This window comes from Lemur catta, chromosome 1, assembly GCF_020740605.2.
Source record: "Lemur catta isolate mLemCat1 chromosome 1, mLemCat1.pri, whole genome shotgun sequence".
Lineage (NCBI taxonomy): Eukaryota > Metazoa > Chordata > Mammalia > Primates > Lemuridae > Lemur > Lemur catta.
In genome coordinates, this window is record NC_059128.1 from 10,462,844 (window position 1) to 10,478,007 (window position 15,164).

Genomic DNA, 15,164 nt, shown 5'->3' on the forward strand with positions numbered 1-15,164 from the left:
ACCAATGCTAAATAGCATGGGGCACCTTCTCTGTGGATATATAAATGCAGGCCAAGAGACCTCCAGGTTTTTCTGCAGGCTGAAGTAGAACTTGAGTCTGCAAGTTCCATGAGGGATTAGGGTAATCCACCCGGACCAATCTGGGGTCCTAACTGGGAAGGTTTTCTGGTCTAGACACTCATGGCTTTAAGCCACACTGTAGTAGGCCTGAATGCCCAGGTCAACTCTATAACCAGACTAGTGTCCTCATGTCCCACAGGCAAAAATACCCTAAGACTAGCACATCAAGAGATAACTGTAGTTGGAAAAAAGCAAGTCTCCTGGATGCATGCATCAGTTCTGTCTCTAACTAGTTAATCATATGTGACTTTAAACAAGTCACTTAAGCAGAATTACTTAAACCCTCCATACATCAATTTTCCAGTGCATATGTAAAGTGAAAAAAAAATACTTTGCATACATCCAGAGTTGTTTTAACATCAAAATTAGATGATTTTCACAAAAACACTCTCTATAGCTAAAGAGATATTAAACACATATGAAGTATTATTATTATTATATATCTACTATCGTTTAGTTATTCATCCAAGGGATGAGGAACAAGATATCATTAAGCATGCTGTGTTCCTATGCGGTTGATACCATTTGTTCAGTATTGAGATGATATAACTTAACATAACTGCTGCATTATCTTCAATTAATCTTCAACAGGTATTCTAAATGCCTGAAGACAAAAAATTCCTGGTTCTTACAGCATCACTGAAAATATGCCTCTATCTAATTATTTAAATTTCAGATTAGCATTTTAAGAAATTGTATATTTCATCAGTTGGGATGCAATGAAAGTGCTGAGCTCCTCTTAGCATTTCCATGGCTGTAACAGAGCTCGGGACCACTGGGCTTGAGACCCGGATCTGTCACCAATAAGCTTGTGACATGTGTTCCTTGAATCTCAGTTACTTCTGTAAAATGAGAATGTTAACATATGTATGATGTTTAGTGATAACATTCTATGAATTTTATTTATATTCACAAAGGCCTTTGATTTGACTCATAAAAGTCACAGAGGAATGCAGCACTCTACAAGCCTTGCAGAGGACACGTGCTATAGAAAATAGAATTTCCTATTCTATTTGCTGTGAGTACTATGTAAAGACCAAGATCAGAGAGTCATAAATTGTAAAGCCAATGCCAAAAAGTTCAGCCTAAAGAGCAACTAAAATTAAGTCTTGTTGCATGAGTAATGGGCATCTGCTTTGTTTCAGGCCTAATCAATAAGAGGCCTGCACAGAAGAGCTCATTTCTTGGGCCAAACAAAAGTATGTTCATTAAGTAACAAGTTCTTCAATTTCCACTTAGTTAATAGCTTAAACCATTCTGCACAATCTTATGACTGTTCTGGCATGACTTTGCTTCCAAGTATTCAGTGTCCAATAAATAACAATGCAAAAATGGAACACTATAGTAGTTTGAAATTGCCCTATAAGCTGCGCCAGCTGTTTTCAAATCTAAGCAATGGTGGTATCGTGTAAATTGTCTTTCCAGAAGTGTTAGCTTCATATTTAATTTGAATAATGCTGTTATCTGCCCCCTTTTCATCTGGTCACTTTTGGTGGAATAATTAGATGCCTGAAGGGTTCTTTTTTTTACTGCAACAAACATATGTACATGTTTTCCCACAGAGATGTGAGGGGACTTCTTGATTGGATCATTAAAACGGAAAATAATAATTAAAGGCTAGCTTTTCAGTTAAGCCTTAAGACAAAAAGACAAGCTGGAGTAAAACAAAGATAATTTATGAAATTGCATAAGAACAATCTCAAAAAGGACTAATTGAAGGGGAACGGGATGGATTTCACATTTCTAATGAAGTTCAGGATCAGAAGTTCTTATTTTTATTCTTTTTAAAAAAATCACAGCCCAGTAGAGACACAAGTGATGTGTAGGACAAGGTAGAGGGACTCTGCCAAATGTTTGCTATTCCTTTTATCTCATCAAATCTAAAGTAGAAAATACACCTTGGCCACCATCTGCCATCTGCATTCATGATCTTTGGGGCTCTCTCTTCTTCCCTCCCACTCCTCACTCTCTCTTTCGAGTATCCTTTTTATAACATGTAACACACAGGATCTTGAAAGTCTTCTTACTTTTTTCCTTTTGAGAGTGTGTAGTACCATTCTGAAAAGTTTATCTTAAAACCAGTCTTAGATGAAAGACTAAATGTTCTATAGCATGATACATAGGTAGTAGGCACCAAGTTTGTTTTTGACAAAAAAGCAGGTGTTCAGAACCTGCACGATCTTCCCAGTGAGTCACGGCACCGTTTGTGTGGATAACAGTCAGGCTGTAATTGCCTTCCCAATGTCCCTTCAACCCTTAGGATACTTCATGCTAATTTGTAATATATCGTGGAACATCACTTGATAGTTACACTGTGTCATGCTGAATATGACCCTATGGGCCTCCAAACAACGGAAATCTTCCTTTCTCTGAGAAACAGAAATGCACGTAGAGTTGCAAAAAATCAGGAATGGCTAAAGGGATGAGTAGATGATGGTGGTTCAAATGTATAACCTTTTAAAATGTAAATGAAATGTATGTTTTTCCTATAGCAGATATAGATGAACATAATATTTCTATGTGTAAATACACATACAAATATAAGTACTATGTACAGTTCTAGTTATATTGGCTCTCTGGGGAAAGATGCATACTCAGGTACTATGATGCTTCTTACTGGACCAAAAGTTAATGGGATCAAAAGTCATGTGCTAATATTAAGATGGAAAGAATTGCCACGTTGGGGGCTCAAGCATCTGGGGTAAGACTCTTTTGAGCTTACAGATCCTAAGTATCTCACTCTGGTCCAGTTAGAGACACCTCATTCTTTACCTTGTCCACCTGTGATACACACTTGCCCACAGCCCTTCAATGTCAGAAGTACCCACCTGGCGTCTGTTCAGGTGTCCCACCGAGAGCTGGAGCAGACTGCTCATGCCTGGTCAACCTCATAGCTTAAAAATCAACAACAACTCTATTTAAATAAGCATTACAGACAACTTGAGCCTAGAAAATATTCTCAGTGCTAACTGCATTGGATACTAGGGATAAGTTTAGTTTTCCTATTTGTAATTAACATCACATAAAAGTTGTTTATGTAACAAAAGCTTCGTGGTCGTATTTGAATCTTAAGACCATCTTTCAATGTTACTTCAATTCTTAATCTTCAAAATTGTAATGTGCATCAATTAATAAGAAATAACAACAAATAAACTTTATATCCCAAACTGATCAGTTAGGCTATAAAAGAGCTGGGATACTCATTAAAAAGTGTAATTTATTTAATCTAGGTATAGGTTTCTAGGATCTGAAACAGTTTTACCTGGTACCTGGCACTACTGTAGGTCATTCTTAAATGATCACCTGAGATTATCTTTGCTCCCTGAAAAACGGGGTTATTGATTACTTGAAGGGCTTTCCTTGACTCTTCCAACGTTCAAAATACCATTATTTCCATAGCTTGTCATAAAATAGAGGAAAATGTAATAAATAAAATCAAATCATATATATGATTAAAAATGGTTATGTTATATAAGGCTGTATTCTAATAGATGCCAATGGAAAAGCAAACCATTCAGCTTCTGACAGGACAAAATACGTTTTAGGGTGTTATTTTATTGACTTCATAGCAGTTATGTAAAGATTAAATCATTTAGTAAATTTTACAAGTTAGTAATATATTTAAATATACTCCACTAATATGGTGATTTAGTTATGAATTTTTAATTATTAATCAGCCATTGCTAATCATTAGAGTTTATCTACTCATGTGGTAATTTAAGGAAACTTTTATTCTCTGCAAAAGTGCAATATAAAGACCTTTATAAAACAAATACATATGGTCTTTTTTTTTAATTGGCCATGAAGCTTGTTTTTATTTGTAAATTATCCAGTGAAGTTGGGCAGAAATTCAACTTCTCAGCCTGATTTTTCTTTTTCAAAAGCAACCTGGGGGCTTGTGTGGCTGCTTCTAGCAAGCATGAATAGAAAATGCATTCCAAATTTCAACTCTATCTCCTTAGCTGCCATGGGTCTTGTTGTCTAAGTCTTAACTCAGAAACTCTTAGGTTATAAGGCTGGTGATGCAAACCTGCAGGTTCTAGGGCTTAGGAGCAAATGCTTCTTTTAAGTTTCATGCCATGCCTCAATGGATTTGCTGCCTTCTCCATTTCAAAACAGTCTACTGCTGGATCAGGGCTCTGCTGTGCCTGCAAACTAGAAAAAGCTACCCAAGGAGCTTTTATTCCCCGGGGTGGTTTACACCCCTGGGGTGATTCTCTAGGGAATCTGAAAGCCAAACTTGTTGAACAAGTTCAGTATGCTAAATATGCTACTCTCTGTGAACATTCAACAAGACAAGTCAACCTATGAAAGACATTAAACAGACTTAATGGAAGGATGGAAGAAGATACTCAACGAATTTTGGAGGTCAGGGTCTCAGGGAGGGAGAGCGCCCTCTTGGATTCCACTGGCCCTTTCACACTGTCCCTCAGGGAGCGCACACTCTTCTGGCGGTTTCTTGCAAAGCGAGCCCTCTTGATCTTCCACAAGGCTGCGTCGCTGAGGTTAGCAACATTGGTCCTCACAGCAGTGATGGCTTTGCAAAAGGAATTAAAGGGGTTATCATTTTCCTTTACTGGCTGTGTAATACAGCTAGTTTGAAACAATCCATCCGTGTTTCAATATTAAAATACATCTTTCATGGATGCATATCTCCCTCTATGATGAGTGTTATATTTAAAAATCATGACTATTGCCTGTCATGACTATCACCAATTATTTTTCTGTTGAGACCATAAGATTAAATTATCTAATTTTGTTAACTGAGTAGTTGCGTGAGAAAGTCTTTTCCCCCTCGCTTTAGGGCTGTAGGTAATGGATTAATAAGCATGCAAGAGTGAGTTTGCAAGGTGCAAATATATTTCATAAAATTGCTCATGAATGTTATAAACATAATGATTGAATAGTATTTAGGGAACACACAGTCACAAATGCTTATCATAGATCCTCAAGGAAATGAGAAGAATTCCGATTTTGGAACATCAGAATATACTTAAATCTATGCATTACTATAGTAAATATTCAATAAACGTTTGATGAATTGAGCACATGAAGTCAAGGCATCCTTCATATGAGAAATTAAACTACATGCCAAGTATCTTTGGTTTATTTAGGCAAGCACAATAGAAACTGCAACTTTAGAGCAAGTTCTTTGTTTTACTCACTTGTAGGAAAAGGAAATTCTTTGTTACAATCCAAATGCAGCTGAGCTTCCAAAGAAAGCGTCTCAAATCTATTGACAAAGAACTCCCAGCTCAAAGCAGGAATATCCTGCTTAAGAAAGTGCAAGAGCAATAGCTTGCTCAAAATTGTGGGTCGGTCCTTAACCACAGTGTCAAACTGGAAGTCAAGACAAAGACACAGACCCTGGGAAAGAGGAGGAAAAAACAGTAAGATATAAACATAAGTTACTTCAAAGCCAATATATTTAATACTAGGCTAAGTTGATAAAGTAAAACAATCTCCTCAATCCACACTTACAATGTAGAATGTCCCAACTGAAATCTTTTTTTTATTGGAAATTCGGGTAGGAAAGAAACACATAGAAGAGGAGCTTCTCCAAATTGTAGAATATCTCTTGAATTTTGATTGAGAAATCTGAATTAAATGTACGTTATTGACTTTCTAATGCATTAAATCATAACCACTTAATCCAAATACCCTCAAATCAACGTATCTTTTTTCAGTGTCTGTAGTTTTCATTGAGGAACAGACTTTCAGAGACTTTCAGACATTTTAGAATATACCAAAAGATCGTGGAATTTCTAATTCCCATTCAATCCTATATTTTGTGATTCTAAAAGAAAGTAGTCACCGGGTCTTCTTGGAATGTGAGTGAAATATAGAATGTTAAAAATCAAAGTTGGCATGGATTCAGCATCCATTTCTCTAGTATATGAGTTGACCATTCCCCCTCTTTTTAACTGAATGAAATTTAAAGATTGTAATTCATCCAACCATCCCATTCATTCATTCAACTGTCATTGAATGAGTGTGTCCTGTGTTCCAGGCTCTAAGCAGGGGTAGGAGGACATAGAACTACCTCGTAACACCAAGAGAGAAGGACTATCTAGAAGAGAACTGGGAATTTTACGAGGGAGGATGTGCCACAGGCAGCATAACCCTGTGATTTTTCAGATCCTGCACAATTTGCCCTTGCTTTGTGGTCTTAAAATGCAGGAAGAACTCTTACACTGGATTGGGAGGCAGTGCACACACACACACACAGTTAAGCACATAGACTTTATTATGAGTCAGTCTTGAGTTTCCTATGCTGCTCACTAGCTATGTAACTTTGAAAAAGTAACTTAACCTTTCTAACCCTCAGCTTCTCTATCTGTGAAATGGCCACACACAAAAGGTTATTTGAGGATTAAGTGAGATGATGCATTAATGGGACACTTTTAATACACTGTCCTGACAACACAGTACCTGTTTGGCAAATGTGAGCTCTTGCTATTATTTTTAGTTTACTAAAATAACAACAAAATAATAAATCAGGTGTCAATATGGGAAAAGTAGAGCAGAATTTGGGAGGTTCTAGTCTTGGTTCTCTCACTAATTCGCTGTGTGCCCTTTGATAGGTCACGTTCTCTCTCTGACACTTGGTTTCTCAGCTACAAAATGAGGTACAATCTGTAGCCCATACCACCCTGAACACGCCCAATCTCAAGCATGGTCGGGCCCGGTTAGTGCTTGGATGGGAGACTGAAAATAAGATGCCAAGCGAGATAAATAGACAGCTCTCTCTAGGTCTCATATTCCGTGTCTCTTTGGCTTTAATTTGTGATGTTTCCTTTTGGTAGCATATTTCCCTTCTCATGTTTTACTTTGATTGATATTATAATTCATCTGATTTCTCTTAGCATCTCACCACTAACAGCAGGCCTTCCAGCCCAGGAGCCAGCTAAATGGTAGAAGATAAATCAGCCTAGTTTAAAAATCTTCCCCTGTACATACACAAGTTACACAATAGTTACATCTATCCAAAAGTGATTTCAGCATACGGACAAAGACTTAAAAAAATAAGTATCAACAAATAAAAACAAGAGCTCTTTTAGTAAGATGTGGTTCCTATATGTTTATTCCAACTTAAAAATTTCCATCATCATCATCATTATAATATGTGTTTATGTGATGCTATGTTCTGAATGTTTGTGCCTCCACCCCAAAAAATTCATATGGTGATATTTAATCACGACTGTGATAGTATTAGGAGGTGGGACTTTGAAAGATGATCAGGCCACGTGGGCAGAGCCCTATTGAATGGGATTATTGCCCTTATAAAAGAGGTCCCAGACACAGCAAAAGTCACCATCTACAATCCAGAAAACGGGCCGTCACCAGACACTGAATGTGTTGGTGACTTGATCTTGGACTTCCCAGACTCCAGAACTGTGGCACACAAATTTCTACTGTTCATAAGCTACACTGTTTATGATATTTTGTTACAGCAGACCAAACAGACTAAGATATGTGACAAATAACTCAATGATCTAGTAGTGCTGATTCAGACCATCTGCAGAGCAGATAACACACATCACACATCACCTGCAATGCTGGCCTCTTTATGGTATCAAGCAGGAGACCAGCCCTGGTAGCCACTGCTGGGTTGACATCCTCCACAGCTGTCAGAAAGCAGCAGAAGGCATGCGCCAGGGAGTACTTCAGTAGGTGGTTTTTGGTCACTGAGTGAATATCCAGAAATCTACAAATGACAGCCACTTTTTCCACTGCAATGTAAAATACAGAGGACAAAATATTACTATGTATACACACACACACATACACACACAGTCTGAGAACTGAACTCACAGAGAAAAAGTTAACTCTGGGTCCCCCACTTGATTTATTTTAAATACCAAAAGGAGATTCCAACGCCAGCTTCTTGAGTGTTCCATTTCATCTGTGCACCAGAGAGACCGTTCCTTCTCAGGACAATCCTTTTTTGCCAGACAGCCTTGATTTAGCTCTAGGTTGTCTTTTATATTTTTTGAATGATCTTTCTCTTTGTTTAACTGTCAGCTACACTGCAAACTATTTGAAATGCCTCTCTGCTAATTTCTGTGGCCACTCTGCTGAAGCTCTGCTGACTGCAGAGAGGTGGGAGGTGCCCACGAGGCCTGGCTCTAGATTCTGGGCAGAGTAGATCATGATGCAAAATGACAGATCAAACAGGCACCTCCTGGGGCTACAGAAGCCACGTATTTCTTTCATATTATAAATATACCCTTACTTAACAGATTTCTAATTATTCTGCAAATCTATGTTAAACTATTCCAGCTACTCTGAAAGCATAGCTTTATGGAGAGTTGTAAAAGCTAGTAAAGCAATGTAGTATGATGCAAATTAAGACGTTTCAGTACTTTGCTTAAGTTGTTCCGGCAGCCTAGAATATTCTTTCTACTCATTTTTGCTGATTGCTTTCTCTCATCCTTGAAGGATCTACAGCTGAAATTCTACCTATTCTATAGGGTCCACTCTGACCTCGTGGAGTGACCTTTCCATCACTCATTTACACACTGTGAAATGTTACTCATTTACACACTGTTAATTTAAGTGTGTGCTTATATGTAGCTATATGACATATCTTCTTTTGTGGCCTTAAAATATATTTATGCCTTTCATAGTGTGTTAGCCTCTTACCTGTTTATATTTGGTCTCATCAATTAAATTGGGGCCTCTTGAGAGCAGCAAGCAATCTGCTCTTTTTTTTTTTGAAACAGAGTCTCACTCTGTTGCCCAGGCTACAGTGCCACCATGGCATCAGCCTAGCTCACAGCAACCTCAAACTCCTGGGCTCAAGCGATCCTCCTGCCTCAGCCTTCCGAGTAGCTGGGACTACAGGCATGCGCCACCACACCTGGTTAATTTTTTGTTTCTGTTTTGAGTTGGCCGGCTAATTTTTTCTATTTTTAGTAGAGACGGGGTCTCACTCTTGCTCAGGCTGGTCTCGAACTCCTGACCTCCAGCGATCCTCCTGCCTCAGCCTCCCAGAGTGTTAGGATTACAGGTGTGACCCACCACGCCCAGCCTATACTTCTTTCTATTGCTGCCATAGTGCCTAGTACATATAGCATTTATTCAACAAATTCACTGATTCACTTATTTTAAAAATACATATTAAGCATATGTATATAAACTAAAAAGCTATCTTAGGCACTTGGGGGGAGATGGAAGGAAATGGAAAGATGAATCATTCATAATTTGACTTCAAAGTCAAGTTGACTGAAAGAGATAAGATAGGTACAACTATAACTGAAATGTAATACAAAAAGCTAGAAATGCCTCTAATGAGGTACAAATAAGATGCTATGGGAGGTCAGGAGATAAAGAAACCACTTTCCACCGAGGGGACATAGAAGGTGGAACTCAACGGTGGCGTTGAAGGTAGACTGGATGGAGGTGGCCTTTGAGTAGGGCCTTGAAGGGAGGAGGATGAAAGACGGAGAGCACAGCACGGCCGACGCGTGGGTCACGGGGAGTAGGAAGCGGTGGGAAAACAGCAACGGTATGCGTGGAACGGAGAGCAGGAAGTGAGGCTGCCAACACCTGCAGGTAGCCTGCGGGAAGCTTTGAATGTCAGTTTATAGAATATGAACTTCAGCCTCCAGGCACTGAAAACCCATGAAAATTTTTTGAGTAGAAAAGTAACATAAATCAGAGTTGTAATTCAGAAGATTAATCTGGCAACAATCTAATCCTCAAATTTGAATGAAAGAGCACAGTTAAATATTTATCTGCTTTATTTGTATATAAATACCTATAAAATGTTGCTATCCCATGTAGATTTTTGCTAGAAAATTTTACTCTGATCTATTTCCCTACAACATCCTGTACTATCATAAAAATAAACTAGCCCCTGGGATTTACATGGGCATTAAAAAGCGAGACCTCTTTGAAGTGGCCAGATATATTAGGAAACTGAACCCTTTAAGGTTTAATAGTTAACTTACCTGATGGAACTTCCATTTCTGTGCCAAACTTTTGAGACACTAAAATGTACGGACTGTTCAGATAAGCCAGGCTAAGGCATGCCGACCCTGCTTGCTACCCCATAGCAGGTTGGGGTGGCAGTGTGCCAGCAGATGGCAGGCTAAGGGAACACATCCGGCTTCCTTCCTTACCACGCTGCTCTGAGCACTGCCATTCCACACACTAGGAAATTACACCCGTCACTGCACCAGCCTAGTCCCTGATGCCCCAAGAGTACACAGCAGAAATTCTCACATCTCTCCTTAAAAATCTAGATGCCTGGCTCACCTCCAACCCCATCAAGAGTCTGATTCAGTAGGTCTAGGGTGTACCCTGATAATCTACATTTTAACAAATATTCCCAGTAACTCTGATGCAAATAACCTAATAGGTTGAGCACATGATTTATCATCTAAGCTGGGACACATTTGGTGGTAAACAAGGTGGCAGTTAATAATGACACCTGGATAACAGGCGTGTACTGGGTCCACCCAAGGCAAACCTGGACAGGCGAACCCCACCTAAGGACCACTCTACAAAGTACTTCTGCTCTAGAGAGAAAGCTCAGCTACGCAGAACCCCCACAGAACACCTGCAAGCAGGAGAATGCCCTTTAGAAAGAAGAGAAGAGAAAGGAGGTCCAAAAACAGATGTCACAACTGGACCTGACTCGCCTTGCGACCCAGACAGAATTTTTAAGCTAACACAGAGGTACCTGCTTCAAACCGCATCTTCCAGTCTTTGCTGTTGAAGTTGCCGTTGATGATTGTCCAGAAGATGTCAGCACCATGAGGAAGTGACAGGGCGTGGAGCAGGAGAGGGACGGCCAGCGAAGACAGCTGGGAGAACTCAGACTTGACGACTCTCCACAGGCTGGAACCAAGGAGAAGCAGAGCGGTTACGGCATTGCAGCCTTTCCAGAAAAAAAGTCCTGTGCTCTTAATTTCTGGGAGTGTAGTTAACAGACGGCTGGTAGTGATGCTTCTGGTGAAATTCCACTCACCTGCGAGACCATAATCCTTTGATAAACTTTTCCTACGCTCTGTCCTGCTAATGCTTTAGAGAAAATACTTTCATGTAACACTATAGAAAAACACTTTCCACTTGACATTGCACTCTTTAACATAAAAATTAAAAATAAACCCGTAATATAAATTTAGCTATAAAAATGAACAATAACTTAAATTACAGACAAAGCTGATATTAGCTTTGTTAAAATGATGGGGGTGATACATGATTTTTAAAAGTTTTCATTTTTAAATTTATTTTTATTTTATTTTATTTTTAGAGACAGGGTCTCATTATGCCACCCAGGCTGTTAAAATTTTCTTACAGTGGCCCATCTGGGAAGTTGTGTTGGTTCTGCCTGCCCAGCAGCCCTTTCTGCTTATTAAGGCAAAGAACAACTGTTTTTCTGTTAATAACAGACCCTGCAAGAACTGGCAGGTTGTCAGTCAAGCTGGCTGACTTTCCCTATCCCAAAAGTGGACACGAAACATAGGCTGATCAAAGAACTCCAGCACCCTGGATAGAGTGATTAGTCTAGGAGGGGGTGTGCGACCCAAGCGTGGGAACACCAGAACCCTTTTTGCAGGGACTGATACGGGCTGTAGGAGAGAAAGGTTCTCTCCGCTTCTGAAGTCTCAGGAATGAAGGGCAATATCGGTCTAGGGCTGCAGGTGACCCTCTTTTCCACTGCACAAGGGCAGCCTGCACTCAACCAAGAAGCCAATACTCAGGTCCATCTAAGAAGCCAAGACAGAACTGGGCTAAGAAATGGGGAGGGAAGAGAAGAGGGAGGAGGCAAAGACAGACAGAGCTGTCATCCTTGACGACAGCTTGCAACTTAGCAAGTTTAAGCTAAGGCCCTATCAAGTTCTACCAGAATAATTCCGAATATATTTTTAGTAGCAATATATTATTGGTTTCAAAGTTGTTATTCAATTATTTAAAGTATGCCTTTTGGCTGTTCTTGTTGTTTTGTTTTGTTCTCTATTTGGCTCCAGAGTTACTATCAAACTATTTATGTCTTTGAAACGCCCATAACACACCACTAAGAAATGAGAGAGTGACACACACCATCTCCGTTTTACAGAGAGCATGTTGAGGTTCAAGTCACTAGAGTTGGTTGTTTCTCAGAAGACATACCAGAGCTACAGAATGAAAAGAAGCAATTTTCAAACACCATATGCTTAGTCTGAACAGTGGAAGTCAGACAAATACGGATCTAACCCCAGCCCTGCCATGAATGAGCTGCGCAACCATGTGCAAAGTTCTGAACTGCTCTGAACTTGCGTTTCCTCTGAATGTGGGCTGTGTCAAATGAGATGATGCAGAGCACTTGGCACACGGTGGGTATTTGGAAACCTTGAGCTACTGTCAACCCCACCAGGATAAAAGGGGTGATGCTTCCACAGCACAACCATAGCCCCTAGGAAGAATGCGAAGGAAAAAGAAGACACAATTTGTGCTTCGTGGAACTGTCAATTTAGTTGAAGGAAGCAAACCATGTACAACACTGCGAGAAAGCCATCTCAGTGACAAAAACCCGGGATTGGGACTGTCCCGGTTCTCCAAGGCGGCTCTGTTTGATAAGAGAAAGAGACCCACAGACCCCTGCCGGGTCCATCATGGTTTCCGTGTCAGGGTGGTACTTTGAGAAGAAAACCTGGTACTTTACGGAGAAAACTTCAGCTATGTGCCCCAACGGCCGAGATGGCAGTCCCATGGCACTAGCCATCTGTTTGGCATGGGCACATTTTGGTGGCAGTTGCATTAACAACAACAAAAATGCCCATTTAGCACTCCCACGCTGAATTAATGGAGCGTCTGCCTAACTCCTGTCCCTGTGCATGCTTCTGCCAGGATTTGCTGCTTGGCTCATGCCTCACACTGGTCCTTCCAGATCATTCCTGCTCTTCCCCACATCCAGGTCAGCCATGCCTACCTTCTACCAGCTCCTTCCTCCCACCGCACCTGTGGAATCTCTGTCGTATTATGAAGAGACTCCTGCAGCCTCCATCTTCCCCACGGTTTGCTTCTGTAGTGGGTTCAATGGTGTCCCGCAAAATTCATGTCCACCCAGAACCTCAGTATGTCACCTTATTTGGAAATAGAGTCTTTGTAGACGTAATTAGTTAAGATGAGTTCATATTGGATTAGGGTGGGCCCTAAATAGAATGAGGGGTGCCCTTAGAGGAAGAGGAGGGGACACACAAAGATACACAGGGAAGAAGGCCACGTGGCAGAGACTGGAGTGACACAGCTACACGCCAAGGAACACCAAGAATCTGGGAGACAGGCATGGAAGCCTCCTCCCCTAGAGCCTGCAGAGGGAGCACGGCCCGGCCAGCACCTTGATTTTAGACTTCTGGTCTCTAGAACCGGGAGAGAATAAACTTCTGGTATTTTAAGCCCCTCAGTTTGCAGCAGTTTGTTCCAGCAGCCTAGGGAACCAATACAGCTTCCCCTTCCGCCCTTAGCCGAAACCTGACATTTTCCTGGTAACGCTTTCCCCTCAACCCTGAGAGGGAGTCCTCGCACGCCCCAGACAGTCCTTGCTTCCCACTACTTCCTCCAGGTCTCCTCTTGCTAACCTTGCTTTCGAAGCCCGTGACATCTACACACAGGGCCCTCTCCCCATTCCTTGGGGAACCGGGCACCCGGCTCAGTCTCGCTCCTCACCCAGCCTCTGCCGACACCAGCAGGGGACCAAGCCCTGGTCCCATAGACCTTCCACCTCTACACACAAGGTGGTCTCTGCTCCGCTGGATGAACCACTGGCCTCACTCTAAGACTGGCAGCCTCAGCTCCCCTCTCTGATCCTAACTGACACTCCTTTGCCCTTTTTTCTCTCCTCTTCTCCAAACATCAATTCTTCTTCTGGGTTCATCTTTCTCCGGTCATAGACTGGATCCCGGAGTCCACTGTTTCACCTCACTCTGGAATTCCTTGTCCCTCTTACTTTCCACCATAACCAAATCACTTGTGCCCAACCTAAAATAAACCCCTTGCCTATTCTCTCTCATCCACTCCCAGGCCCCTGAGCACTGGAGGAAAAGAAACCTCAGCTTCTACTAACTTGGTCCACTGCAAGCTGTGCTGGCTAGCGCCAGCTGGGCCCTGAAGCTGACCATCCTTTGATTATTCCTTGTTAACTCCCTGCTGCTTTCTTCTGGGCAGTCCCATGCTTTTTTCCATGTTCCCGAAGCTCCCCACCCAATCTCTGACCTCCCCTCTATCAGGAGAAGACATCAACACCTACGAAGGTTTAAGTCACCTGTTACGAACTTCCCTTAACATTTTCTTTCTCTTTTCCTCAAAATTTATCTCCTTTTAAAGGAAAGAGCATCCCTCTTGTCTTCCACCCAAGCCTTGTCCTTGATTGCACACTCTCCTGCCTTCCAGAACCCAGCTCCACTAACTGTTCCCTTTTTCTGGCCCTTTCTGAAGGTCCTTTCCCACTGACCACAGATACATTCAGATTTTCTTTATCCTAAAAATCCTTTACATCCACTCCCTTTCCCCTCTGAGTATCTGAGGTTTCCCTTCCTTTTCTAACACACTTTTCAGAAGAAAGTTCTGTGTTACATCTTTACATTCCTTAAGCCCTTGCACCATGTTCCTTGCACTCCCTTGAACTTGGGTCGTTTCCTAGGACCTCTCTATTCTCCGTTCTATTAAAGCACAATTCTGACTCTGTCCACTGTTTTAAGATTTTCCATAGATCTCCAAACATCACTAAATAAAGTCCCTATCATCCAGCCCCTTCATACTTGGGTCCCAACCTATTTTTCCAGCCTCATTTTCCAGCACTCCCCTAAATCCACACTACCCAGCAAAACATACAGCCTTGGTGTCACCTAAGTATGCCCTGCTCATTTCTCATCCTTTCTTTCCAACTCTGCCATGTGTTTGCTCTTGACACTTCTGCTTTCCACAGTATCCCCTACCCATCTCAAACCTCTACCCATCAAAACTCCACCATTCTTTTAATGCCTGTTCAAATGCAATCTGCTCCTGCCCCTTCATTATTCATCACTCATCCAAGAATGATCTCTCCCACCTCT

At 41.2% G+C, this 15,164-nt stretch overlaps 1 protein-coding gene across 3 annotated transcripts in view; it reads right to left on the reverse strand.

Annotated features, from left to right (window-relative positions):
- Positions 1 to 15,164, reverse strand: part of UNC79 (unc-79 homolog, NALCN channel complex subunit) — a 224,348-nt gene that overhangs the window by 87,063 nt on the left and 122,121 nt on the right. For 2 of the 3 annotated variants that reach the window (XM_045561661.1, XM_045561670.1), the window contains 4 exons: positions 10,811 to 10,968; positions 7,672 to 7,853; positions 5,286 to 5,487; positions 4,478 to 4,657 (listed from right to left, as the gene is read on the reverse strand). In XM_045561661.1, the coding sequence (XP_045417617.1) occupies positions 4,478 to 4,657; positions 5,286 to 5,487; positions 7,672 to 7,853; positions 10,811 to 10,968 (722 nt within the window). Of the gene's footprint in view, positions 1 to 2,948; positions 3,015 to 4,477; positions 4,658 to 5,285; positions 5,488 to 7,671; positions 7,854 to 10,810; positions 10,969 to 15,164 lie in introns of all 3 variants that reach the window. The other variant, XM_045561653.1, reaches the window with a different exon arrangement.